Source organism: Bufo gargarizans, chromosome 1, assembly GCF_014858855.1.
Source record: "Bufo gargarizans isolate SCDJY-AF-19 chromosome 1, ASM1485885v1, whole genome shotgun sequence".
Classification (NCBI taxonomy): Eukaryota; Metazoa; Chordata; class Amphibia; order Anura; family Bufonidae; genus Bufo; species Bufo gargarizans.
In genome coordinates this window covers 221,566,663-221,594,647 of record NC_058080.1, presented here as the reverse complement: position 1 = coordinate 221,594,647, position 27,985 = coordinate 221,566,663, and the positions used below count along the sequence as shown (strand labels likewise).

Sequence of the window (27,985 nt, the reverse complement as noted above, 5' to 3'; positions counted from 1 at the left end):
TCCTGTGACAGGTGCCAGGAGATCAGCGAGACTGGCAACACGTGGTTTGATCTGACAGGTTGCTTGTTTATCAATTCGTGTCTGTGTTGTTTCTGGTGATGGCCACACCCCATGCCTCAGGTGTTGCTTATGTGGTAATTTATACTTCCCTATTTATTGTGGCTTCTCCCACCATGCTGTGCAGTTTATAGCTTCAGTCTTGTTTTGGATTGCTGGCGTTTAGATCTCGGAAGAGTTCCTGTGCTTCCATAGCCATTTGAAGTTAAGTGTCTTCTTTCCCTTTTGTCTATTGTTTGGGTTAACTCGTGTTGCTCTTTTGCCTGTCATTTGTGCTTAGGCCTTAGGGAGACTCCTGTTCGTCCTACCAATTGGAGGAACAGGTCTCTTGTCCTGACATTAGTACCAGGGTCCTTCAGAGTGAACTAGGACTTTAGGTTCCGGTGTATGAGCTCACCTACCTCTGGGGTCAGTTCATATATGTAGTCAGTCAGGACTTTGAATAGGGTTTTTCTAGGAGGTGAGAAGCTCCTTTCCCTAGTTTCCAGGCCTTTTACCCTCACCCCTTTCCCTCCTACGTTCGGTGTGAGTTTTCCTCCCACACCGAAATGTGACAGCTGGATGGTAGTGTCTTGGAGGTAGGGATCGACCGATATAGATTTTTTTTTTTTTAGGGCCGATACCGATAATTTGTGAACTTTCAGGCCGATAGCTGATAATTTATACCTATATTCTGGGAATTTTCATTTTTGAAAAAAAAATATTAAATTCCTACACAAATCTGCTGAACATTAATGTTTATTGTTAATGTGTATTTTTTATTTTTTTTTGTAAATCTTTCTTTTTCATTTATACTTAATATTTTGGTTTTTTATTTTTGTAACTTTTTTTTTTTTTTTTTACAAACTTTTAGCCCCCTTAGGGACTAGAACCCTTGTCCTATTCACCCTGATAGAGATCTATCAGGGTGAATAGGAGCTCACACTGTCCCTGCTGCTCTGTGCTTTGTGCACACAGCAGCATGGAGCTTACCATGGCAGCCAGGGCTTCAATAGCGTCCTGGCTGCCATGGTAACCGATCGAGCCCCAGCATTACACTGCTGGGGCTCAGATCGGAGGAGCAGGGGAGAGAGGATCCTGTGGAGGGGCGCACTGCGCCACCAATGTTTTTAATACCGGGGTGGGGGGCGCACTGCGCCACCAATGAAAATTAATCTCTCATTTATTCATATACAGGAGGCGGGAGCTGGCTGCAGAATCACATAGCCGGCTCCCGACCTCTATGAGCAGTAGCTGCGATCTGCGGCACCTGAGGGGTTAACTACCGCAGATCGCAGCTACAGCTCATAGAGGTCGCGATCCGGCTATGTGATACTGCAGCCAGCTCCCGCCTCCTGTATATGAATAAATGAGAGATTAATCTTCATTGGTGGCGCAGTGGCCACAGCCCCTCCCCTTCTCTTGTCCCCTGTCCTTTCATTGGCGGCAGCGGCACCAGCAGCACAGGGGGAGGAGACACTGCTTCCTTCTCCCCTGTGCTGCTAAGGGGAACACGGAGAGCGCTGTCAGCAGCGCGATCTGTGTTCCCCATACGCTATCGGAATATCGGCAAAATAGATGCCGATACCGATAGCTTTCAAAATCCTGAATATCTGCCGATAATATCGGTAAATCCGATAATCGGTCGATCCCTACTTGGAGGCATAGAAGAACTCTTGTTCTATAAACCCAGAGATGATCTATTCAATGGGTTCTCTGCAGTCTCCTTATGTTCCACAATTAAATTCATTGATTTATTATGAAAATGTATTTTCAACCTGTAGTTCTTGTTCCAATACCAAAGTATCTGGGGGAGGGACAAAAGGATTAACCCCTTCCTGATACTGACAATTGGGCAGGTGAGACATTTACAGATGAAATAGTCACTACCAAGTTCTCATTACCTGTGACCGGGTCTGCATGTGATTCTCTTCTTCACCAGCGGCCACCCTTCCTCGTTGGTTTTTTGGAGGGCCCCACTCAGTCCCTTGAATTTTCATATGATTATATGTATACACTGTTAAGTTTGGGATGACTTTGGTTACTCGCTGTACTGAAGGTCCGTACACGGCTTAAACATGACTGATTAATAAGTGGTTACCAATGTACATTATATATCTATCTCTGGACCAGACCGGAAACTCGCTTAAAAATTACACATTTGATTGAGCAAGAACCAGTTGAGTGCCGTGGTACTTTGTTTTATGTCTACAAGAGTGAGGATTTGTTTTTATGCGTTTAGTCACACCAGATCCGGAGTGTTTCTGAAATGTTTTGTTCTTTGTCCAGGATTTTGAGAAATTGACCTAAGAGTAGGAAATGGTATTTAAAGAGAACCTGTCAGGACAAAATGCATTGTAATCTGCAGGCAGCATGGTATAGAGCAGGGGCTGATCCGATTGATATTTATAGTGTTGTGGGAAAAGATTCAGCAAGGGAGAGTTCTCATCACCTATCATTTTCTGTTCCGTTTGAGCCATTTCCGTCTGAGATCCGTTTTTTTTAGATGGGGGGGGGGGGGGGGGGAAAGTACCGCATGCACCCGTGTACAGAAAAGCGATTGTCATAATTAAAAGTGAAATTATGTCCTTTTTAGTTCAAGTTCCTTGAAGATTTCTACAATTAAACAATTTTGCTATTATACTGTATATGATCATTTTAATTGTCTGCCATTGTTTCTAAAGTGGGACCTGAATTTAAATACTTTTTTCTGCACATAAGTGCCTATATGTGTATACCAGAAGAGCGGTTTGAGACATTGGGGGAGATTTATTAAGTCCAGAGTTGTGTACACCAGTCTTAGGGGTTGTCTCATCATGGACAATGGGGGCATATTGCTAGGATATGCCCCCGTTGTCTTATAGGTGCGGGTCCAACAGCTGGGACCCGCACCTATATCGAGAACGGAGCCCCGCAAGTGAAGGAGGGCATGCGCTGGCTCGGCTATTTCCGTTGGCCCCATAGAAGTGAATAGGAGCGAGGCCCGTGCATGCGCGGTACGCTCCCATTCACTTCTATGGGGAGTCCTCCAGCCACCACCTTGCGGGGCTCCGTTCTCAATATAGGTACGGGTCCCAGCGGTGGGACCCGCACCTATAAGGCAATGGGGCATATCCTAGCGATATGCCACCATTGTCCATGATGAGACAATCCCTTTAATTTGTCCTGTGCTGGTATGAGATGCACCATAACTGAAATCTACTCCGGGGTAGTTTTCTGGTGCAATGTGTGCCACAGGTCCCCTCCTCCCACCTATACCCCATCTACTTTTTGCAAAAAAATGGGGAGAATGTTGGAGACTGACACTTGCGACAAAATTTGACTATTCTATGCCAGAAAATCAGTGTACAGCCATAATAAATCTCCTATGAGATTTTTTTTTTTTTTTTAAATAGAGCGATTATCAGGATGCATTTTCAATTTTGACTTTTGTGTTTTTCTTCTAACAGTTTGAAAACCTTGTAGAAAGTGATGAGGTAAGTACGTATACTTTATTTAGCTTGTGTTAGTCAGATCATAGCACCATTTGCGCACTTATTGTAGCAAGAAAAGTGAATTGCATAAAGACTGGGGTTATAAGAAATCTCACCAGAACTGCAGGTTATCAGCTATGCACCCATTATGGACTGAGAAGGTGGGACTCATCTTTCTGAAACAGTAGTCCATCCTTAGGCCTCTTTCAGACGGGCATTGCGGGAAAATGTGCGGGTGCGTTCCGGAAACACCTGTGATTTTTCCGCGCGAGTGCAAAACATTGTAATGCGTTTTGCACGCACGTGAGAAAACTCGCGCATGTTTGGTACCCAAACCCGAACTTCACAGAAGTTCGGGTCTGGGATCGGTATTCTGTAGATTGTATTATTTTCCCTTATAACATGGTTATAAGGGAAAATAATAGCATTCTGAATACAGAATGCATAGTAAAATAGCGCTGGAGGGGTTAAAAAAATAAAATAATTTAACTCGCCTTAGTCCACTTGATCACGTAGCCCGGCTGAACAGGTCCTGTTCAGCAAAGGAGACCGACGAGATGCCGGGCAGCACCATTAAGTGGACTAAGGTGAGTTAAATATATTTTTTTTTTTTAACCTCTCCAGCGCTATTGTACTATGCATTCTGTATTTAGAATGCTATTATTTTCCCTTTTTATAACCATGTTATAAGGGAAAATAATAATAATCGGGTCTCCATCCCGATCGTCTCCTAGCAACCGTGCGTGAAAATCGCACCGCATCCGCACTTGCTTGCGATTTTCACACAACCCCATTCATTTCTATGGGGCCTGCATTACGTGAAAAACGCACAAAATATAGCATGCTGCGATTTTCACGCAATGCATAAGTGATGCCTGAAAATCACCGCTTATGTAAACAGCCCCATAGAAATGAATGGGTCGGTATTCAGTGCGGGTGCAATGCGTTCAACTCGCGCATCATATCCACGCGGAATACTCGTCCGTGTGAAAGGGGCCTTACAAACAACCATGAACTGAAGAATGCATCCACATTTTTATTTTATTTTTTTTATAAAAATTTACTGTGTGAATTCCTACACTGGCTCACATTTACTATGCTAAGCGTACCACTTTCGTGGATTTTTTTTTTTTTTGCCCCACAATTTTTTTCACATCTCATTTTAGCCACTAATCCCCATTATTTAGATGAGCCAAAAGGAATAACTTTTTCCAACATCCTCAATAGTTCACATTTTTAAACTAGATTGTGGGCTCGTCTGGCTTTTAGATACATTTATGAAGCTGGCAAACTTAGAGTTAGGGCTGGTTTACACGGTCCAATATTCGGGCCAATTATCGCGAACAAACATTCATACAAACACTTTTTTTCCAGATAATTGGCCCATTTAAAGGTACTGCAGATCACCTGATAAATTGGCAGAAAGCTTGTTCATTGGGTGAGATGATCTGAGGTGCGGCCACTTAGTTCCAGAGAAGGGAATTCCTAATGCTTCGGCATACAAGACATTTTGGGCAATTATGCTTCATGGGAACAGTTTGGGGAAGGCCCCACAAAGCAAGATCCATAATGGAATGAATGTGTGAGTTTGGTGTGGAAGAACTGGTTTCACGCAGAGCCTTGACCTCAACCCCATCGAAAATTCCCACAGATGCATGTTTAGGGTTGGTTCATGTATCAAGGAGTGCAAAAGTATGCATGTTACTCAGAAGTTCTGTAATATTGAACTTTGTAACATTGTAAGGGCTCATTAACACGACTGTATGGTTGCCATACCCGTTTCCCGGACCGAAAATAGCCGGCCATAAAGCACGAGCGCCAGCAGTGTGAACTTGACTACAATGGGTTTGTGATCCGCAAGATACGGCAAAAGATAGGACATGTCATATATTTTGCGGTTTGGCGGCACGGATCAGAAGCCCACATAAACACTTCAAAGCGCTTCCTTGGGCTTTCGGATCCGTGCCCTCTGCAACGCAAAAGATAGGACATGTCCTATCTTTTGCCTTATCTTGCAGATTGTGGACCTATTCCAAGTCAGTGGGTCTGCACCGCATTGTGGAGTTCACATGGCCGGTGCAACACGTGCACAGCAACCATACGGTCGTGTGATTGGGCCCTTAGTAATATACTATTTATTGAAATGTGGTTTTGTATTTGTCCTTTTTTCCAGGGTGAAAGCCCAGGAAGCAGCCAAAGGTACAGTGTCAATTTTAGAACCCAATTTATGTTCATTTGGTTATCCCATTATTAATGTAAAAAATGAAAATCCAACCTAATCTATTACAGGACAATGTCTTTCTAATAAAGCTAGAACCAGCCCTGTACCTCTCATGGATCCAGAGTTCTCCCCATTCACTCATCCAATTGTTCTGCTAGGTTCATTTCAAGCTTAGGGGCATGCCCTGTCTGCTGCAGCTAGTGGTAATTGAAGGATGGAACTGAGCATGTGCTTCCACCTCAGTGAGCAGGACAAAGAAAAATTCAGTAGCTATTGTAATGTTTCAATATGCTATCGGAGCAATGGGGAGGAGACATCAGCTTCTCTAGTGGGCGTTCCTTCTCCCTGCACTACGATTGGACAGTGCTACAGCCAGGGAGAAGGAACGCCCACTAGAGAAGCTGATGTCTCCTCCCCATTGCTCCGATAGTAATTAGCATATGGAGCAGGAGACAGTAATGGGGCATATCGGGTGAAGGGAGCGGCGCCCAGGAATAATAAGTGCTGCGACATCCCTGGGCAACGCTCTGTGTAGCCTGCTGCTTAAAGTCCGGACCCATATAAGGTTGTCTTTAACACATAATACATGAGGCAGGTGCCGGCAGCACAATCGCATAGCCAGCACCCTGCCTCTGACAGGGAGCTGCGATCAGCGGCAATTAACCCCTCGGGTGCGGAAGCTGAGGGTTAACTGCCGCTGATCTGCTGCCAGTACCCGCCTCCTGTATTAAGGGTTAATTATCATTGGTGGTGCAGTGCGCCCCCCTCAACCCCCCACCCCATTAAAATCATTGGTGGCACAGTGCGCCCATTATTAAATAAAAAGTGTAAAAAAAAAAAAAAAATCACTCCCTTTTTCCAATTTCACATATAAAATATATAAACAATAAATAAACATATCGCATATCACCACGTCAGAAAAGTCCAAACTATTAAAATATAAAAAAAAATCTATGCGGTGAACGCCGGAACAGAAAAAATTAATAAAAACTGCGCGATTTGCCATTTTTTAAAATGCGGAATGCACGTGGCTTTTTTGGTTTATTTTTTCGCATGGTATCGAGTATCGCAATACTTTTTTTTATGGTATCGAACTCTAGTCTGAGACACGCCCCCTGTCTCTTTATTGGTTTAGGCTTCTGCTTTCTCCCTCTTCAGCAGGAAGTCAGTGCAATGGAGAAGTGATATTGAGTACATCAAGGGCAGAATAAATCTAAGTACAGAATATGTGTATGGCGACTTCTCTGACTTTTCCATCAGATTATATGGCAGTAAAAGATCAGCACATGCTGCCATTCTCGCTGTCAAAACGGCATAACATTGTGGCTTCTGTTAGGAACAGAAATCAGATGTGAATAGGGCCTCAAAACGCTTACATGGAAACCTGCTTGGCCATATTACCTCTAGTGCTTAGTCACTTTATAGGAAGATTCCATGTTGCCAGTGTCGGACTGAGGTGCCTTGTGCCCACCAATAATATTAATTCTGGGTGCCCACTGTACAGCTACATGTAACAGCTACTCACACAGCGACAGACAGCTGCAGGATCATTGGTTATGGGAGGCCTTGCTGCGACTTCGAGAAGGCCGGCCTCTGGGTAAGGGCTCATGCATATGACTGTGTATTTTGTTCGTACCGATGCGGACTGATTCACTTCAGTGGGACTGCAAAATATACTGACAGCACTCTGTATGTCCGTTCCATGTCCCTGCAAAAATATAGAACATGTCCTATTCTTGTCTGTTTTACGGACAAGGATAGGACTTTTTGTGGAACGGAACATCCTTCCATCTATAAAAATGTGGAATGCACACAGCGGGTTTCCGTGCTTTGTGGATCCGCAATGTGCGTACCGCAGCCAAGGCTGTGTGCATGGGCCCTTGAGAGGATACTGACTTGCTTGTCTCCTATAAGTAATCTCGGCCTCCTGATGCATCTATTCTAATAAGCTGGGTCGATTGCTAATCTAGCCAGTTTTTTATGAATATAGGCTGGTTGCGGTGCTGTACGCTGCCTATCTATATGTAGTGCAGTCAGTCTGCTGTACCACGTGCCACTTCTGCAGGGGGTGCGGGACTAGGGGCACACCGAGGGATTCATCTGTCCTTCTCTGGCAAGTCTAAACCTGCATGTAGCTGCCTTCATGCTCACATCTATCTTTAGAGTTCCTGACCCCTTAAAATGTATTTTTTCTGTACCGTTGGAGGCTCTAAAAAGTGAAAATGCTGCCCATTACACAAAGCTGTGTCCATGTACAAGATAGAATAGAACCTGAAGTGTGACCACCATTTAGCTTTTCACCGGACGTTAACTACTGGAGAAATGTAAAACTTATATTCTACCATTAAAAAACATTATTTGGAGCCACTTTAGCTATAGTAGTGTGTGACAACTTTATTCATATGTTTTAGTTGTTTATTGATATGATTTTGATATGTGGATATAATATATATCAGGTTCTCATGGTATACACTTGTCTTGGATACGTTCCTGGGCGATTGAGTGCGTGTTACTATATTATTCTCTTTTCATAGTGTATGACAACTGTTTAAGTAGTAAATGTAAAGTGCAAATCTACGCGTTATTTTTGCCCATTTGAAGCCAGTGAGAAAAACCAAACCTGCCCCAACACAACAGTGATACATTTTTGCATAAACTTTCCTTCACTAACAACTCACATGTGGTTGAGACACTATATATGTATATAGTACAGTACATCTGCTGCTAAATTGCAGTAAAATGCCTTATGAGCGTTGTGTTAGAAGGGAATTTTGATTTTCCACATTGCAAGTGGGCAACAATTGGATAGCTTGCATTGCTACCCTTAACCAAGCTGCTAATAAAGAACTGCAGATATTCAGTCATCTAAATTCCAATGGGTAATGTGACCTGATGGAGCCACTAGCTGAACAACAAAAAAAAACGTACATTTATTTAGTACTTTCTTCACAGACCTTTAAGCGAGGAAGAAATATTGGACCTAAAGGAAAGGCACTACAATTCCATTACTGAGAGACAGAAAAGAGACGATTTCAAGATACAGAATGAGGTAATGATTATCTCCACATTTTGGAGTCTCAGCGGTCACAGAAGTTCCCTTTTATCAAATACATGATAATACAGAATAAGACATATGTAATGATCCTATAATACAGGTTCCTTGTGAAATAGTGACACAGTGGGGGACATTTAGCAAGACGGTCGTTCCCATATGCCAATCTTGATCCCCTGTGCGCTGCACCTGATTTATTAAGAGGCAGATGCCTGGTAATAAATTAGGCACATCTCTGGCACAGGGCGGGCGTAGACCAGAGCTATAACTTCCGCCAGTTTCTGGTGTAAGTTATTGTAAATCCGGCGGGGTGTGGTAAGCGCCACCCCTCCCTCTAAGTTCCTCTGCTTTTATCGCCACTTTAGAAAGCGAAGAAGCTCAAACAGTCATATTCCTTGTTCCCCCTCTATTCTAATTCTCAGCTCCTGTAGGAAAGGGCAATGCTGAGGTTGCCAGTGATGTTCTTATGATATGTGGTCAGGCCAGAGTTGGTGGTGAAGTCATGGCTTTGTATTTTTATGGGTCTTCCCATATGGACATTTATGGCATGCTCAGAGAAAATGTCATAAATGTCCAGTAGATGCAGGTCCAATCCCTGGGTCCCCCACCTATCTCTAGAACAATGACCTGGAAGGATGGTCGCTTTCCATTAACTTCTGTAGGAGTCCTGAAAATAGCCACGTTCACTTACTTACCTCTACTGGGGTATAAAGGCCCCTTTACTCTGCCTGAACAGATCATCACTAATATGCTTTCCTAGGAACAGTCTTTAGTGCTAATTTGCCATTGTAAAGGTACCGCCGATTACCCAATGAACAAGCAAAGTGCTCATTTGTCTCCTTCACTAACAAGCAGGCAATTATTGGGAAGGAACACTTCCTTCCTGACAATCATCTGCTCAATTGAGCAGTGTAAAGTGACATTAAGGCTTATATGAATCCTATGTGTATAGTTAAAAACAGCAACCTAAAACAAACAGCGAATGTTCCCCATATGTCTTTTATGACTCCATGAGGGACATTACATAAATGATATATTAATTATGTTAGTTTGAAAATGAAAAGAGCAAAGCATTGTTAAATAAAAAATTCACTAAACGTAAAAATAAAAAAAAAAGTTAAAAGAAACAGTGATGGCCAGTTCGCAGTGTTCGCCCGCGAACACATGCGGGCTGCCATCTTGACTCACCCGTCCGGCGATGCACAGGTAAGCCCTTGCCTGTGCCGCGAGCCGGTCTGAAATCAAATGCGGTACCCGGGAGCAGGCAGTTCCGAGAACAGCTGCCGGGGGCCTTCATCGGGCTGTTCTCGGAACTGCCTGCACCTGGTGACCACATTTGTTTCAGACCGACTCCCGGCACAGGTAGGGGCTTACCTGTGCATCGCCGGACTTGTGAGTCAAGCTGGCAGCCCACATGTGTTCGCTGGCGAACACTGTGAACTGGCCATCACTGAAAAGAAATATTAAAAAGGTATTTCAAACAGCATTAGGTGTCGTGAAAGAACCACTGCAAAAATTATTTTAGTGGGCCAAGAAATAAAAGTTATTAATGCTAAAATAGCAAAAAAGTGTTTAGGCTCAAAAGACGGGCCAATCTACATTTGCTTGACCGGGAAAAATGAAATCCAAGTTTCTCCCAAGGAAGTGTTAGGCCCCTTTCACACGGGCGAGTTTTCCGTGCGGGTGCGATGCGTGCGGTGAACGCATTGCACCCGCACTGAATCCTGACCCATTCATTTCTATGAGACTGTGCACACGAGCGGTGATTTTCACGCATCACTTGTGCGTTGCGTGAAAATCGCAGCATGCTCCTCTTTGTGCGTTTTTCACGTAACGCAGGCCCTATAGAAATGAATGGGGTTGCGTGAAAATCGCATGCATCCGCAAGCAAGTGCGGATGCGGTGCGATTTTCACGCATGGGTTCTAGGTGACAGTCTATTCACTGTATTATTTTCCCTTATAACATGGTTATAAGGGAAAATAATAGCATTCTGAATACAGAATGCTTTGTATAATAGTGCTGGAAGGGTTAAAAATAATAAAAAAGTTAACTCACCTTCTCCTCTTGTTAGCGCAGATGCCGGTCTGTTCTTTATCTGTGGGCTAAAGGACCTTTGATGACGTCAGATCACATGCTCCATCACCATGGTGATGGACCATGTGATTGGAGCATGTGATTGGAGCATGTGATCTGACGTCACCTCAGGTCATTCAGTCCACAGCTAAAGAACAGAGTGGCATCTGCGCGAACAAGAGGAGAAGGTGAGTTAACTTTTTTATTATTTTTAACCCTTCCAGCACTATTATACAAAGCATTCTGTAGTCAGAATGCTATTATTTTCCCTTATAACCATGTTATAAGGGAAAATAATACAATCTTCAGACCATCAATCCCAAGCCCGAACTTCTGTGAAGAAGTTCGGGTCTGGGTACCAAACATGCGCGATTTTTCTCACGCGAGTGCAAAACGCATGACAATGTTTTGCACTCGCGCAGAAAAATCGCGCATTTTCCCGCAACGCACCCGCCTCTTATCCGGGCAAAAAACATGACGCCCGTGTGAAAGAGGCCTTAGTGCTTCTTATGCTAGATTTGCTTCCAGAGGTGGTCCGCAGCTTGGTAGTGGGTATTAGAAGATAGATGATTCTTACACATATGCTTCTTCACTTAGCCATCTGTTTGGTAAGTTTGTGTCGCCTGCTTTGCACAGTTTGCCACTACAGCACTAGCGGGCTATAAATGTGGTAAGATGACTTGTGATGGCTTCGTAAGGTATTCTCATGTTGAAAGGCATCGAATTCTTCATCCAAACCTACAGCTCTTTAAGGATTGAGTCAGTTCCAGGCTCTCGTTTTAGAAAATGAAAGCTGACTGCAATCTATATCGGCGTTATGGGCAACTCATCAATTTCCCCTTACATTACTTCTAAATATTCCATAATGCTTTGTTTGGTTTATAATGCAATAAGTATATTGATTTCCTTTAAGTTTTGCTCCTTGTTGTCTGTAGATTGTGTCTATTGCTACATTGAATAATATAAGCTTTGAAAATCCGTTAATAGTATATTTATTTAGAAGAAAACGTAGAACTTTGGCATACATATGTATTAACCACCCTATGTTTTTCTTCTTTTTTTTCTTTTTTATATTCATAGAAATGTGTCCATTTTGCTAGATTGTTTCCCGTGAAAGCAGGGAGACGCATAATCTGTCCCTTAATGAGAATCTGTTGCTGCTTTTTGTTGCCCCTAGCTAATCCTACTGCTGTATAGCTGGGAGAGTGCTGAAGATGTAATTACTTTTGTATGAGTCGCCCTTAATCATTCCCTCCGATCCCCCCAGTCCTGATGAATGGGTGGTGAGGGGTCACGTTCATTTTACATGCTGTGCTTCGTTGCCGACCTTTAGTTTACATTACTAAGCTTTCCAGTCGTGTTGCTCGGCCTGACAGCAATGGTGTATTGATGCGATCCTGCCTACGATATGCCATCATGGCTGAGCAGCCTCACTGGAAGGGAGCGCAGTGTCGCATCCCTCCTTCCTATTGGGCTGCTCAACCATGATGTAATATTGCACTTAGGATCGAATCATTACCATCTATTGTAGAGCAGAGTTACTGCCCTACCATAGGTACTAATAGAGTGATTTTGCCAAAGATCTGCTGTCAGCCTGACAGGAATGCTGAGCAGTGTAAAGTGAAGGCATATACCAATGTCGGAGTACTCGCTAACACACTGCCTGCGCTGCACAATCTGCTCTTCAGGGTATCCAGCAGCTCCCCTGGCCAACCCAGTCACCAGATCTCTCACTTATCGAGATTGTCTGGGACTGGATGGATCAATGTACCTCCCATATACAGTGGCCAACAATCACCTTGGCTGATTTTTAGGTCCAAGTTGAAAGTTTGGAATGACATACCACTGGAGGATATCCAGCATGTATATGACCATTACTAGCCTGTATCTTAGCAAGGGGAGAGACCCCTCAGTATTAATGTGACTCTTCATCATATACCCTGCTGTAGAACCCAAGATGAAGGGTGCACCACCTTGATTATGTGATCACTGACCAAGCACAATTAACAGTTTATACTTTGTCTCGGCTCAATCACTGTGGTGCATTTGACTTCATAAGTATGTGTATTTATGCAATACAAATGGTGAAATCTGTGGCCAAGCCACAATAAAATTTTCATGTACCTGTACAAGCGGAGAGGAGGAGGAGGCAGCGCTTTACCTCAGTGTTGTGAAGTAACTTGTCCTGCTGTGGGATTAGGACAGGTTCTGTGTGTACTAATAGGACGGCGGCCATTTTATTTCCCCTGATAATTGCTCCCCAGACAAAACGAGCCATTATAACTAATGAAAGGCATTTGGGAATATATTTATAATAAAGTAATATTTAAGTCTTTTTATTTTCTTAATTCTTAGAGAACCCCTTTAAGCTTTCCAGGTATTCTTTTTTTCCCCCATTTCTTGTAGTGTAGAACATTTTAGAGCATAGAGAGAGAAGTGATAGGACTGTGTGCTCCGTTAACCACAAAGTTAGAAATGGTTTACTACACCTTTTAAAGTGACCTTCCGCATGAATGGTAATATGACTGCAATGTTGGAGAAGTTTCTGCAACTGAAAATCTGTTCGCTAAATCTCCCCCTATATACATGCTGTAAAAACCACTCCTATTTAGATGTATCAAACTGGCTTAGTTGTCCATAGCAACCAATCAGATTCCACATTTAATTTTCCAAAGAAGCTGTGAAAAATAAAAGGTGGAATCTGGTTGCTATGGGCAACTAAGCCAGTTCTACTTTACACCAGTTTGATAAATCTCCCCATAGTTTTACAAAGGCCATTCGATTATGTGGATCAGTCGCAGACATTTCATACCCTTAAAAGGGTTGTCTGGGTTTAGAGCTGAACCCAGACATGCCCTTATTTTCACCCAGGCAGCACCCCTGAGGCTAGCATCGGAGCATCTCATGCTCCGATGCGCTCCCTTGCCCTGTGCTAAATCGTGCAGGGCACGGGCTCTTTTGTTTATCTTAACACACACACCGTGTGTTCGGTGACGTCACTGACACTGATGGGTGGGCTTTAGCGCTGCCCTAGCCGTTTTACTGGCTAGGGCAGCGCTAAATTCCGCCCATCAGTGCCGGTGACGTCACCGGGCTTCCTGGCAGCCCCATGGAGAGCCCGGTACGTCACCGGATCTCTGAAAAATTCCTTTGCCCTGCGTGATTTAGCGCAGGGCAAAGGAGAGCATCGGAGCATGAACTGCTCCGATGCTTAAGTCAGGGGGGCTGCCTGGGTGAAAATGGAGGAATGTCCGGTTCAGCTCTGAACCCGGACAACCCCTATAAAGGGGGAAACCATGATTGTGCATTCAGCTTTAAGAGATCCTTTGGTTGTTATGTGCAACCTTTCACTTTTCCCTAGCACTAGTGTTTTATAGTTCTATCCAAATTGCCAACAAGGCATTAAAGGGAACCTGTCAGGAGATGCATATATTACAGGCAGCATACAATCTTGACAAATGTGAGATCCATGTTCTGCACGCTGGAAAAGAAGAGCATCGCAGATTAAACCCAGTGGTGCAGAGCACTCTGAGGAGCACTGCTGCACGATTGTGGCTTCACCAAAGCTTGAAGCTCCCTTTAAGGTGTCAGGAGATTCATGCTGCCTAAAACACGAGGTTAGCAATGCTCACAGGCTTCTTTACAGTGTTTCTGGATGACTGCCCACTGGCATCTACCCACCTTCCTCAGCTTTGTCTGTAGGTCTTTTCCTATTTTTTGTATAGGGAGGGTCCTGTCAGTCTAGGTTGGATCGGTAGATGCTACATGGCTCTTCTCCCTGTTACTTGCCTGTTCTTTTTGAAACCCTGCATCATTTCAGAGTAAGGCTAGTTTCACACTAGCGTTTAAACTGTCTGGTAGGCTGTTCCGGCAGAGAAACAGTATATTTCAATGGTCAGTATAGACCTAGAATCCCTTTAGGGGTCTCTAACTAATGTTAAAATTATTATTTTATTGATATATATTAAAAGAAGATTATACTTCACACACACAAGAAAAGTAGAAGTTTGTAAAATTATCAGTGTCTAATGGCAAGTGAGCTAAATCCTCTTATAGTGACTGCCACGGTCACTAATTAAATATATCAGTTCACGGACAACTAGGTGGTGGGTGTGTTGTTGGAAGTCGTGTTTGTGTTTGCCACATTTGTCACACTTATATCCAGGTAGGCAGTACGGGTCTCATCCACCCGTCTGTCACAACCATTTGAGAGATACTAAATTGCTATTTTACAACGATTGTCAGCCAGGGTGCGCCACTTGCAACAAGCGTACACTCTTATCTGGGCCCACAGTCTCTATTCCTCGTCAGGGATAGAAGTACTGCAACATTGTTACTGCATCTCGCCACTATCTGCACTTGAGTTGGTCCTGAGCTAACCCTCGCTGAGGGCCTGCCTCTATTACTATTGATAGAGGTCTCACAGTGGCTTACTCCCTCAGTCTAAAACACTCCTTATACACTTGCTGTCCCTCGTACTAACTTTATCCGATCCTCACTGCCATACACTGTCTAAAACCTAAAACACGCTATACCACCCCACCCGACATGTTTCGCCACAAGAGGTGGCTTCGTCAGGGGAAATGGGGCAGAGAAACAGCCCGCCAGGGTTCATAATCATAGCTGGATACTACCTTTCCCTGGCGGAGCCCATTGACTATAATGAGAGCCGTCACGGATCCATCTGGTTTCACGCATGAGTGCAAGGGATAAAAACCAGTGCTTGCAGCGTTTTTTGTCTGGCTGAATCCCGACGCTAATCCGTGAAACAGGCCGGATCCCCGCTGGGACCCATTATAATCACTGAGGTCTGGCGGTGCTTCCGCTATAACGGATACGATAAAGTCTGGCAGGCTGCTGCTCTGCTGGCACAGCCTGACGGAGAGTTTTTAACGCTAGTGTGAGACTAGCCTAAAACACACACTTGTCAGGATTTTATGCTGCCCGTAATAATGCTCTGTTGGCAATCTGAAAAGAACTATAAAACATTAATGCTGGGGAAAAGCTGTCCATAACAACCTAAAATGACCTGTAAATGCTGACGTAAAATCTTCTTTCTCTTGCGCTAGCTTTGATAACAAGTTGCCATTGCAAAACAAAGTGGAAATCTACAAAAATGCTGCACTTCACTGCTAATGAAGAAGAGCTTTAGCTACTTGCATGTGTTATTGGATGAAGTGGTGTGGGTATAATTATTCATTTTCTTTTTGCATGAATTTATTTTCTCTCCATTCTCTTTTAATAGCGAGGGCAGCTAGACAGGTTCTGATTTTGTTAACCCTTATCATTTTGTTCATATGCAGTTAGCCTTACAGGAGGAGAAGTTAAAACTAGAAGAAGAGGCTTTATATACTGCACAGCGTGAAGCTGCCAGGGCAGCCAAGCAGAAAAAGATTCTGGAGGTGAGGGGATGGGAACCCCAATTTTACAGCTGCTATTTCATCGCTACTACAAAATATCTGGTTGTTTAGAAGCCAAGACAATTGCAGAAATAATGGATCGGTTGCTTCTAATGTTGGGTGATTTAGAAAGAGGACATGATAGCCGCCATTACATGGTAGTTACCATATACGGTATGAAAATAACATCAGTAACAGTCATAAATGCCCAACTGTATAGTGCATTTTCTGATATATTACAGGATAGTCATAATTGTATTGATTTGAAGAAATGCTATTCAGTATATGCACACACACACACACACACACACACACACACACACACACACACTCACACTCTACTTTTAACACATCAGCTTTTACAGGATGGAGGACAGCTGTTCATGTTAATGTAATGCTTGGTGTGTTAGTGGCTAGTGGATGAGGTTTTGAGTCTACCATAAAATAAATGTATAGAAAACCACGAGCAAACCAATAATCCAACTATATTATGCAGAACATACTGATGTCACAGCATTTGTTACAATATCATTTCCTCTTTTTAGCAACATCGATTACAGTGGATAAAGCAGAAAGCTCAAGCTGCTAAAAATGGAGAAAGGTAATGCTCTACTGTCAGGTTCACATAAATTCTGCCGCAGCAGTTTCTTGCTTTGTACTTGTATGGGGCAGCACGGTGGCTCAGTATGGGGCAGCACGGTGGCTCAGTATGGGGCAGCACGGTGGCTCAGTATGGGGCAGCACGGTGGCTCAGTATGGGGCAGCACTGGTGCCTTGCAGCGCTGGGATCCTAGGTTTGAAGCTGACCAAGGACAACATCTGCATGGAGTTTGTATGTTCTCTCAGTGTTTGTGTGCATTTCCTCCGGGTGCTCCGGTTTTCTCCCACACTCCAAAGACATACTGATGGGCCCCACAATAACAATATTAAGAAATTTATCACGAGAATGAATGAATGAATATATATATATATATATATATATATATATATATATATATATATATATTTTCACGATAAATGCCCATTTAGAATTAAAAAAACACACTCAAAATGTACTTGTGTTTCCTTGTTGCCCCCATACACTATATAATTTTTTTTTTTGATGCCCCCATACAGTAATATCTCTTAATTGCTCCACCAAGAACAGGGTCACCGTTCACCTCAATCTGATGGAGCGGCCAGTTGGGTATACGCACTAGTGCTCCATTCATTCTCTATGGGAGTGCTGGAGATAACAGCGATCAGCTATCTCTGGCACTTCCATAGACAATGGGACATGCTAGCGGAAAACTGATAAATGGGTTGTTCAGAGTGTGCCCATCATAGGTGCACATTGTCAGGAAGGGCACACTGGCATCATAAACGTGCCTTTGGGCCAAATAAAACATTGGGGGTCATTTACTAAAGACCAGTGCTTTCCATATGGGTCTTAGTCCCTACACACTACAGCCATATTACCGCAACCACAGAGCGCAGTGCCTGTTATCTCAGCCCTGGCCTCTCCGTGCAGCAGCCACTGTTATCCAGCGCTGATCTCCTGGCTCCGGGGGTTTACAGCCGATGGATGCCATTTCATTGTGACCTAATGGACCTGAGATGACGTTATGCCCCTGTGACTTGGGTTGTCACAATATCAAAAATTTTTGATTCAATCTCGGTCCCATAAAAAAGTATTGCAATACTCAATACCACGCGAAAGAAAAATAAAACCCCAAAAAAGCAGCGTGCATTCTGCATTTTATGGAACATCCGGCCCATAATAAAACAGTCCTATCCAATTTTTGAGGGGGCAAGGCGACAAAAAAAAAAGGCAAACTGTGTTTTAAAAAAAATAAAAATAAAATTCTGTTACGGTGTTCCCCGCATAGGAGAGATTTTTCAATACTTTAATAGTTTGTACTTTTTCGGATGTGGCGTTATGTAATGTATTTTTTTTTTTTTTTTTTTTTTTTATTGTTTATATATTTTTATATGTAAAATTAGGAAAGGGAATGATTTAAAATGAATATTTTGGTTGTTTTTGTTTTTTACTTACTAACGATTAACCCCCTATGGGTAGAACCCTTGTCCTAGTCCCCCTAATAGAGATCTATTAGGGTGAATAAGATCTCACACTGTCCCTGCTGCCCTTTGCTTTGTGGACACAGCAGCAGAGATTACCAGGGCAACCGATCTGAGCCCCGCGACTTCACTGCTGGGGCCCTGATCAGAAGTTACCACTGCACCACCAATGAAGAGGACGAAGGGGACCCTGTGGCTACTGGGCCACCAATAAATATAACAATGGGGGGGGGGGTGGCTGTGGCCACTGCGCCACCAATGATTCTAATACTGGGGGGTTGGGGCAGCTGTATTCATATCATGATCCCCTAATATGAAAGGAGTGTACCCTCTGGGTTCTGAAAAAAAAGTTTTATTACATAGACCCCCGAATAATACATTTAAAGCTTTGCTGGTGTAAAAAAAAAAATCATACTCCTCTCCAATTCCTCCACCACTGCCATCCTGACACTTCTGTGGTTTTCTGCTTGTCTCTACTACCTGGTGACTCTCATTTCACAGATTGGGCAGATCACCTCTGTGCCCAGCAAAGGGCTGAGTGATCATTTCCTTTTTAACACCATTCTGGGGCTCCATTGCAAAACAAAGTGGAAATCTACAAAAATGCTGCACTTCACTGCTAATGAAGAAGAGCTTTAGCTACTTGCATGTGTTATTGGATGAAGTGTTGCGGACAAGAATAGGACATGTTCTATATTTTTGCTGAACGGAAGAGCGGACTCGGAAGTGCAGATCCGCAATTCCGTATCCGAGCGGGACAAAGTCTGTCCCCATAGAAATGAATAGGTCCGCAATTCCGTTCCGCAAAATGCGGAACAGAATTGCGAACGTGTGAATGGGGCCTAAGGGTCCCTTATAACCGGCAGTTAGTTAGCTACTTGTTAGGTAGTTAGCCCCCAGCCCACCGCACCGCAGCCACTGATTAGTCGCTGATTAGCGTCATCGCTGTCGCTAATCAGCACTAGTACTATATAGTATCTGTAAGTGATCAAGACTGATCGCAATCAGATCTATATCAGTACATTATGTTCACCTTAGGCTCTACAAAAAACGCAGTGTTCGCCCGATCAGGCCTGATCTTGTGCGCACACTTGCGTTCAGTCCTCCCCACCGCAGTGACAGAATTATTATTTTTTTCTGATCACTGCAAAAACACCGTAAAATCGCTGTGGCGCTATAAAGATCACTTTTGAGGGGCATGGCGAGTTCATAGAAGATTTTTTATTTTTTTGCCACAAGTTAGCGGAAATGTTTTTTTTTTTTTTTCCCTTTAGAGTATCCTATTCCATTAAATTGTTCCCAAAAATTAAATCTTACATGAACTCACCATACCCCTCACGGAATCCAAATGCGAAAAAATGCCCTGTGAAATCCTAAAGGTACTCATTGGAATTTGGGCCCCTTTGCGCTTCTTGGCTGCAAAAAAGTGTCACACGTGGTATCGCAGTACTCGGAAGAAGTAGGGCAATGTGTTTTGGGGTGTATTTTTACCTATACCAATGCTGGGTGAGAGAAATATCTCAGTAAATTGACAACTTTCTATAAAAAAAATGTAAAAAGTTGTCATTTACAGAGATATTTATCTCACCCAGCATGGGTATATGTAAAAATACACCCGAAAACACATTGCTCTACTTCTCCTGAGTACGGCGATACCACATGTGTGAAACTTTTTTTGCAGCCTAGGTGCACAAAGGGGCCCAAATTCCAATGAGTACCTTTTAGGAGGGCATTTTTAGACATTTGGATTCCAGACTTCTTCTCACACTTTAGGGCCCCTAAAATGCCAGGGTAGTATAAATACCCCACATGTGACCCCATTTTGGAAAGATGACACCCCAAGGTATTCCGTGAGGGGCATGGTGAGTTCATGTAAAATTTTATTTTTTTTGTCACAAGTTAGTGGAATATGAGACTTTGTAAGGAAAAAAAACCAAAAACATTTTCCGCTAACTTGTGCCAAAAAAAAACAACTTCTATGAACTCGCCATGCCCATCACGAAATACCTTGGGGTGTCTTCTTTCTAAAATGGGGTCACTTGTGGGGTATTTATACTGCCCTGGCATTTTAGGGGCCCTAAAGCGTGAGAAGTAGTTTGGAATCCAAATGCGTAAAAAATGCCCTGTGAAATCTTAAAGGTACTCATTGGAATTTGGACCCCTTTGCGCACCTAGACTGCAAAATAGTGTCACATGTGGTATCGCCGTACTCAGAAGAAGTAGCTCAATGTGTTTTGGGGTGTATTGTTACATATACCCATACTGTGTGTGAGAAATATCTGTGTAAATGACAACTTTTGAAAAAAAATTATACAAAGTTGTCAATTTACAGAGATATTTCTCTCACCCAGCATGGGTATATGTAAAAATACACCCCAAAACACATTGCCCTACTTCTTCTGAGTACGTCAATACCACATGTGTGACACTTTTGCAGCCTAGGTGCGTAAAGGGGCCGAAAGTCCAACGAGTACCTTTAGGCTTTACATGGTTGCTCACAATTTAGCCCCGCCCAAAATGCCAGGACAGTAAACACACCCCACAAATGACCCCATTTCGGAAAGTAGACACCCCAAGGTATTCACTGAGGGGCATAGTGAGTCCGTGGGAGATTTTTTTTTTTTTTTTTTTTTTTTTTTTTTTTTGCCAGAAGTTAGCAGAAATGGAAAATATATATATATATATATATATATATATATATATTATAATATTTTTTTTTTTTTTTTTTTTTTTTTTTTTTCTCAAAGTGTCATTTTCCGCTAACTTGTGAAAAAAAATTAAATCATACATGAACTCACCATGCCCCTCCGCGAATACTTTGGGGTGTCTTCTTTCTAAAATGGGGTCATTTGGGGGGTATTTATACTATCCTGGCATTCTAGCACCTCAAGAAACATGACAGGTGCTCAGTCAGAGCTGCTTCAAAAGGCAGAAATTCACATTTTTGTACCATAGTTTGTAAACGCTATAACTTTTGCGCAAACCAATAAATATACACATTGATTTTTTTTTTTTTTTATCAAAGACATGTAGCACAATACATTCTGACACAAACTTGTATAGAAATGTAATTATATTTGAACAATTTAACCAGAGAAAGTTAAAAATACACTTTTTTTGAGAAAATTGTGGCCTATTTTGATTAATATCGGAAAAACGAAAAATCTTTGCAGCAATATAATACCACCAAAAGAAAGCTGTATTTGTGCGAAGAAAAGGAGGTAAAATTCATTTGGGTGCCAAGTTGCATGACCGAGAAATAAACCGTTAAAGTTGTGAAGTGCCGATTTGTAAAAAAAAAAGGGCCTGGTCACTAGGGGGGTATAAACCTGTGGTCCTTAAGTGGTTAATGATCAAGCCTGATACAAACATTTGATCTATGGAAGTCTAAATAATGGGATCCCTTAAGGGGGTTTTCCCATTAGTTATCCCCTATCTACTATAGGGCATAGGTGTCTGACTAGCACAGTCTAACTGCTGGGGCCCCCGCTGATCACAAAATCTGAGGCCTTTGATTCCTGTATTTAAAGGGAACCTGTCACCGGGATTTTGGGTATAGAGCTGAGGACATGGGTTGCTAGATGGCCGGTAGCACATCCGCAATATCCAGTCCCCATAGCTCTGTGTGCTTTTATTGTGTAAAAAAACCGATTTGATACATATGCAAATTAACCTGAGATGAGTCCTGTCCCTGACTCATCTCATGTACAGGACTCATCTCAGGTTAATTTGCATATGGATCACATAGTTTTTTTTACACAATAAAAGCACACAGAGCTATAGGGACTGGGTATTGCGGATGTGCTAGCGGCCATCTAGCAACCCATGTCCTCAGCTCTATACCCAAAATCCCGGTGACAGGTTCCCTTTAAATGGATTGGGGACAAGTGTTTGTAATGGGACAACCACTTTAACAGGGGCCTCATGTCCCCTCATTGAAAACGAGAGGTAGCTGCACATTCACAGTCTCTCTTCATTGTAGTGAATGATAGATTCAGGAACAGATGGGTGCGCCCACTTGGCTACTTCTGCATCTCTATCGGGGACGGACTGGCAACCTAAAGTGGCCCTAGGGGAAAAAAAAAAAAAGTGGCCCCATTTTGTAGTCCGGTCCAAATTGACAGAAGGCAGGGCCAGCAATACCATATTACAGCACACAATACCACCCCAACAGAGCCAACTAGCACAGTGCATCACCAAAGACTGTATAAGCAGCACAAACTAAACCCCCTGGCGGCCGTGAGGAGGGTTCAGAAGGTCCCCTCGGCATTGGCCCACCAGGAAGTTTCACCGTAGGGTCTATGGCCAGTTCTCCCCTGAGATCTATAGACAATAACGTGTGGCCACCGCTTTCCTATAGACAGTCATTGTACAATTTTTCTTCTCATTTAGCAATGCTCCATTATACACATACTAATAACCATATTCTGTGGTCACTTTTTACAGCTCGGTAGCAGAGGATTTTGAGGCCTATTTGCAAAATGTGAAATCACAGTATGAGGCTGCCAGGAGTAGTAGTAAGTAAACTGTGTGATTGTTTTTATATATCATATCAGTTTTTTTATTCTAAGACATTGTAGGGGTTACCCTAGACTTTTAATTGTTAAAGAGGACCTTTCACTAGTTTAAAAACTAACTATATCAGTGGGCAGAGTGGCGCCCAGGGGTCCCCCTGCACTTACTAGTATGTCTGTTCGCCGCTCCGTTCGCCCGGTATAGGATCCGGTGTCTGCAGCTCCCTCTGTTGTACTGGGCGGAGTTTTTGTATTAGGCATGTCCCTTGCTGCAGCGCTGGCCAATCGCAGCGCACAGCTCATAGCCTGGGACTCCCAGGCCATGAGCTGTGCGCTGCAATTGGCCAGCGCTGCAGCATGGGACACGCCTAATACAAAAACTCCGCCCAGTACAACAGAGGGAGCTGCAGACACCGGAGCCTATATACCGGCCAAACGGAGCGGTGCCCAGACATACTAGTAAGTGCAGGGGGACCCCTGGGCGCCGCTCTGCCCACTGATATAGTTAGTTTTTAAACTAGTGAAAGGTCCTCTTTAAAGAGGTAACCTCTTTATTGGCACCAAGATTTCTCTGGTCTCACAAGTACGCTGCCTTGGGATAAAGCATTTGTTTTTGCCATGTCCTTCAAACCACACATCCAAGCCCTTAAAGGGGTTGTCCTGTCGTACATATTGGTGACCTGGTCATTACACTACGTGTCGTCTCCCATGCAGTGGCAAAGTGTAATTGCAAGTACTTGCTTCATGCAAGTGAGAGTACTTGTAATTACACTGCACTTCTGAGACGCTGTGCAGTGTAATGACCAGGAAGCGGCGCTCACATAGAGTGCCACTTCCTCTTCAAACAGCTGATTGGCAGGGGTGCCGGGTATCGGACCCCCCCACCGCTCAGAAATGCCAGTGCATGCATTCATCATCTCCACATCCCCCCCCTCGAGACTACTCCACGCGGCGATTGAAGGGGCCGTTGGTTGTGAGTGGCTGCAGCCTTGGGGAGGCTCTGCTGCCTTTCACAGGTATATTCAAATGTAGGCCTGCAGGTGGCAGCACTACATTGCAATATACAGATTCTTCTTTTATTTAAATGGGTTGTCCGCTTCTTACTATTGATGACCTACCCTCCATCAGATCAGCAGGGGTCCAACTCCCCTCAGATCAGCTGTTTGAAAAGAAGGCAGCGCTCATATAAGCAATGCCTTATTTTCAAACAGCTGATCGGTGGGCGTGCTAGGAGTTGGACCAGAGGATAGGTCATCAATAGTAAAAAGCGGACAACCCCTTTAAGTATAAAAATTCTAATCACCTCCCTTTTCCCAGAATAGAATTAAAAATACAATAATATAAAAAATATAAAAATATTGCAATTTGTTTTTTTTATTGTGCACTTCAACTCCACCAATTTTTTTTATAAAAAGTGATCAAAAAATCATACACACTCCAAAATGGTGAAGTGTTGGAAAAAGCAGCTCTCACCTGTTTCCTGCTGTGCAGAGCACTGACAGCAGCCCCTGGGTTTGGCTGTTCAAACAATAGTCCAGAAACACACTTAGAAGTCCAGCTCTAATCAAAAGCAGGGGAACGTTATTTCAGCGGTTTAAAAACTTTCTGTTACAGGAAATGAAGTATTGTTACGTGTTTCAGACCACCTCTATTCTGGGTCCTTCATCATGACATACTAAACATTCAATGAATGTACTATACAGTTGCAAGAAAAAATATGTGAACCCTTTGGAATGATATGGATTTCTGCACAAATTGGTCATAGATGAAGATCAGATCACATTTTAAGTCGCACAATCAGTCTGCTTAAACTAATAACACACAAAGAATTAAATGTTACCATGTTTTTATTGAACACACCATGTAAACATTCACAGTGCAGGTGAAAAAAGTATGTAAACCCCTAGACTAATGACATCTCCAAGGCGCGCGCGTTCACAGGAACTGCAGGTAAGCGAGTGGATCTACAGCCTGTCAGCGGCGATCGTTCGCTGGCAGGCTGTAGATGCAATTTTTTTTTAACCCCTAACAGGTATATTAGATGCTGTTGTGATAACAGCGTCTAATATACCTGCTACCTGGTCCTCTGGTGGTCCCTTTTGCTTGGATCAACCACCAGAGGACACAGGCAGCTCTGTAATAAGTAGCACCAAACACCACTACACTTCCCCCCCCCCCCCTCCCTGTCACTTATTAACCTCTGATTACCCCATATAGACTCCCTGATCACCCCCCTGTAAGGCTCCATTCAGACATCCGTATGTGTTTTACGGATCCATAGATCGGATCCGCAAAATACATACGGACGTCTGAATGGAGCCTTACAGGGGGGTGATCAATGACAGGCTTGTGATTACCCCATATAGACTCCCTGATCACCCCCCTGTCATTGATCACCCCCCTGTAAGGCTCCATTCAGACATTTTTTGGCACAAGTTAGCGGAAATAGATTTTTTCTTTTTTCTTTTTTTTTCTTACAAAGTCTCATATTCCACTAACCTGTGACAAAAAATAAAATCTCACATGAACTCACCATACCACTCACGGAATCCAAATGCGTAAAATTTTTTAGACATTTATATTCCAGACTTCTTCTCACGCTTTAGGGCCCCTAAAATGCCAGGGCAGTATAAATACCCCATTTCAGAAAGAAGACACCCCAAGGTATTCGCTGAGGGGCATATTGAGTCCATGAAAATCTTCTATGAACTCGCCATGCCCCTCATTGAATACTTTGGGGTGTCTTCTTTCCAAAATGGGGTCACATGTGGGGTATTTATACTGCCCTGGCATTTTAGGGGCCCTAAAGCGTGAGAAGAAGTCTGGGATCCAAATGTCTAAAAATGCCCTCCTAAAAGGAGTTTGGGCCCCTTTGCGCATCTAGGCTGCAAAAAAGTGTATTGTCGTACTTGGGAGAAGTAAAGCGATGTGTTTTGGGGTGTCTTTTTACATATACCCATGCTGGGTGAGAGAAATATCTCTCTATAATGACAACTTTGTATAAAAAAAAATGGGAAAAGTTGACTTTTAGAGAGATATTTCTCTCACCCAGCATGGGTACTTGTAAAAAATACACCCCAAAACACATTGCCCTACTTCTTCCGATTACGGCGATACCACATGTGTGACACTTTTTTGCAGCCTAGGTGGGCAAAGGGGCCCACATTCTAAAGAGCACCTTTAGGATTTCACAGGGCATTTTTTACACATTTTGATTTCAAACTACTTCTCACGCCTTAGGGCCCCTAAAATGCCAGGGCAGTATAACTACCCCATAAGTGACCCCATTTTGGAAAGAAGACACCCCAAGGTATTTTGTGATGGGCATAGTGAGTTCATGGAACTTTTTATTTTTTGTCACAAGTTAGTGGAATATGAGACTTTGTAAGAAAAAAAAAAAGAGAGAAATAAAATCATCATTTTCCGCTAACTTGTGACAAAAAATAAAAAGTTCTATGAATTCACTATGCCCATCAGCGAATACCTTAGGGTGTCTACTTTCCGAAATGGTGTCATTTGTTGGGTTTTTCTACTGTCTGGGCATTGTAGAACCTCAGGAAACATGACAGGTGCTCAGAAAGTCAGAACTGTTTCAAAAAGCAGAAATTCATATTTTTGTACCATAGTCTGTAAACGCTATAACTTTTACCCAAACCATTTTTTTTTTTTTACCTAAACATTTTTTTTTTATCAGACATGTAGAACAAAAAATTTAGAGAAAAATTTATATAGAAATGTAGTTAAAAAAAAAATATATATATACAACTGAAAGTGAAAAATTTCACTTTTTTGACAAAATTTTGGTAAATTTCGATTAATAACAAAAAAAGTAAAAATGTCAGCAGCAATGAAAGCTCTATTAGTGAGAAGCAAAGGAGGTAAAATTAATTTGGGTGGTAAGTTGCATGACCGAGCAATAAAGGGTGAAAGTAGTGTAGTGCAGAATTGTAAAAAGTGGTCTGGTCATTAAGGGTGTTTAAGCTAGGGGGGCTGAGGTGATTAATTTTATTTTTTTCTCTTTTTATTTTTTATTTTTGAAATTGTTCTTTTTGAAGCTATAATGTGATTTTATTTTGCAAAATCATTATTTTATATGTGTGCACATGTGTGTGTGTGTTTTTGATTGCACATTCTGCTCCAACCATGTGACCCGTTGATTGCGGGACCAGGTGGTGGGTGAGCATATATAGTGCATTCATTGAATGTTTAGTATGTCATGATGAAGGACCCAGAATAGAGGTGGTCTGAAACACGTAACAATACTTCATTTCCTGTAACAGAAAGTTTTTAAACCGCTGAAATAAAGTTTCCCTGCTTTCGATTAGAGCTGGACACACTACAAAATTGTATCACTAAAGATCGTTTTGCAAAAAATAAGCCCTTGCACAGTTTCGTAGACATAACTATAAAAAAGTTAAAGGGGTTGTCTCACTTCAGTAAGTGGCATTTATCATGTAGAGAAAGTGAATACAAGCCACTTACTAATGTATTGTAACATAGTAAATAAGGCCGAAAAAAGACATTTGTCCATCCAGTTCGGCCTGTCATCCTGCAAGTTGATCCAGAGGAAGGCAAAAAAAAAAAAAACGGAGGTAGAAGCCAATATTCCTCACTTTAGGGGAATAAAAAATTCCTTCCCGACTCCAATCAGGCAATCAGAATAACTCCCTGGATCAACGATCTCTCTCTAGTAGCTATATCCAGCTTCCTTTGCTGGCTGGATTCATTTTTCCATCACATTACACTGCTCATTTCCATGGTTACAGACCACCCTGCAGTCCAGCAGCGGTGGTCGTGCTTGCACACTATAGGAAAAAGCATCAGCCTCTCTGGTGGCCGTGACCATGGGAGCGTACATAGGCTAGTGCTTTTTCCTATATTGTGCAAACACGACCACCGCTGATGGATTGGGGGGTGATCTGTAACCATAGAAACGAGCAGTGTATAATGTGATGGAAAAATGAATCCAGCCAGCAAAGGAAGCAATATGTACAATCACAATACATTACTAAGTGGCTTGTATTAACTTTCTCTACTGGAATTGGGGAAAAAACTCAATTCTGCCACAGTTTTAGGGCTCATTCACACGAACCATTCACTTCAATGGGGCCGCAAAAGATGCGGACAGCTTTTTCGGATGGCACACGGGCGGCA

The 27,985-nt window shown here is 42.8% G+C and overlaps 1 protein-coding gene across 1 annotated transcript in view; it reads left to right on the top strand.

Annotated features, from left to right (window-relative positions):
- AP1AR (adaptor related protein complex 1 associated regulatory protein) overlaps positions 1-27,985 on the top strand; it is a 45,889-nt gene that overhangs the window by 10,880 nt on the left and 7,024 nt on the right. Inside the window, exons 3-8 of the mRNA XM_044306101.1 lie at positions 3,486-3,512; positions 5,683-5,708; positions 8,683-8,779; positions 16,161-16,259; positions 16,802-16,857; positions 22,764-22,834. Coding sequence (XP_044162036.1) covers positions 3,486-3,512; positions 5,683-5,708; positions 8,683-8,779; positions 16,161-16,259; positions 16,802-16,857; positions 22,764-22,834 — 376 coding nt within the window. The remainder of the gene's footprint in view (positions 1-3,485; positions 3,513-5,682; positions 5,709-8,682; positions 8,780-16,160; positions 16,260-16,801; positions 16,858-22,763; positions 22,835-27,985) is intronic.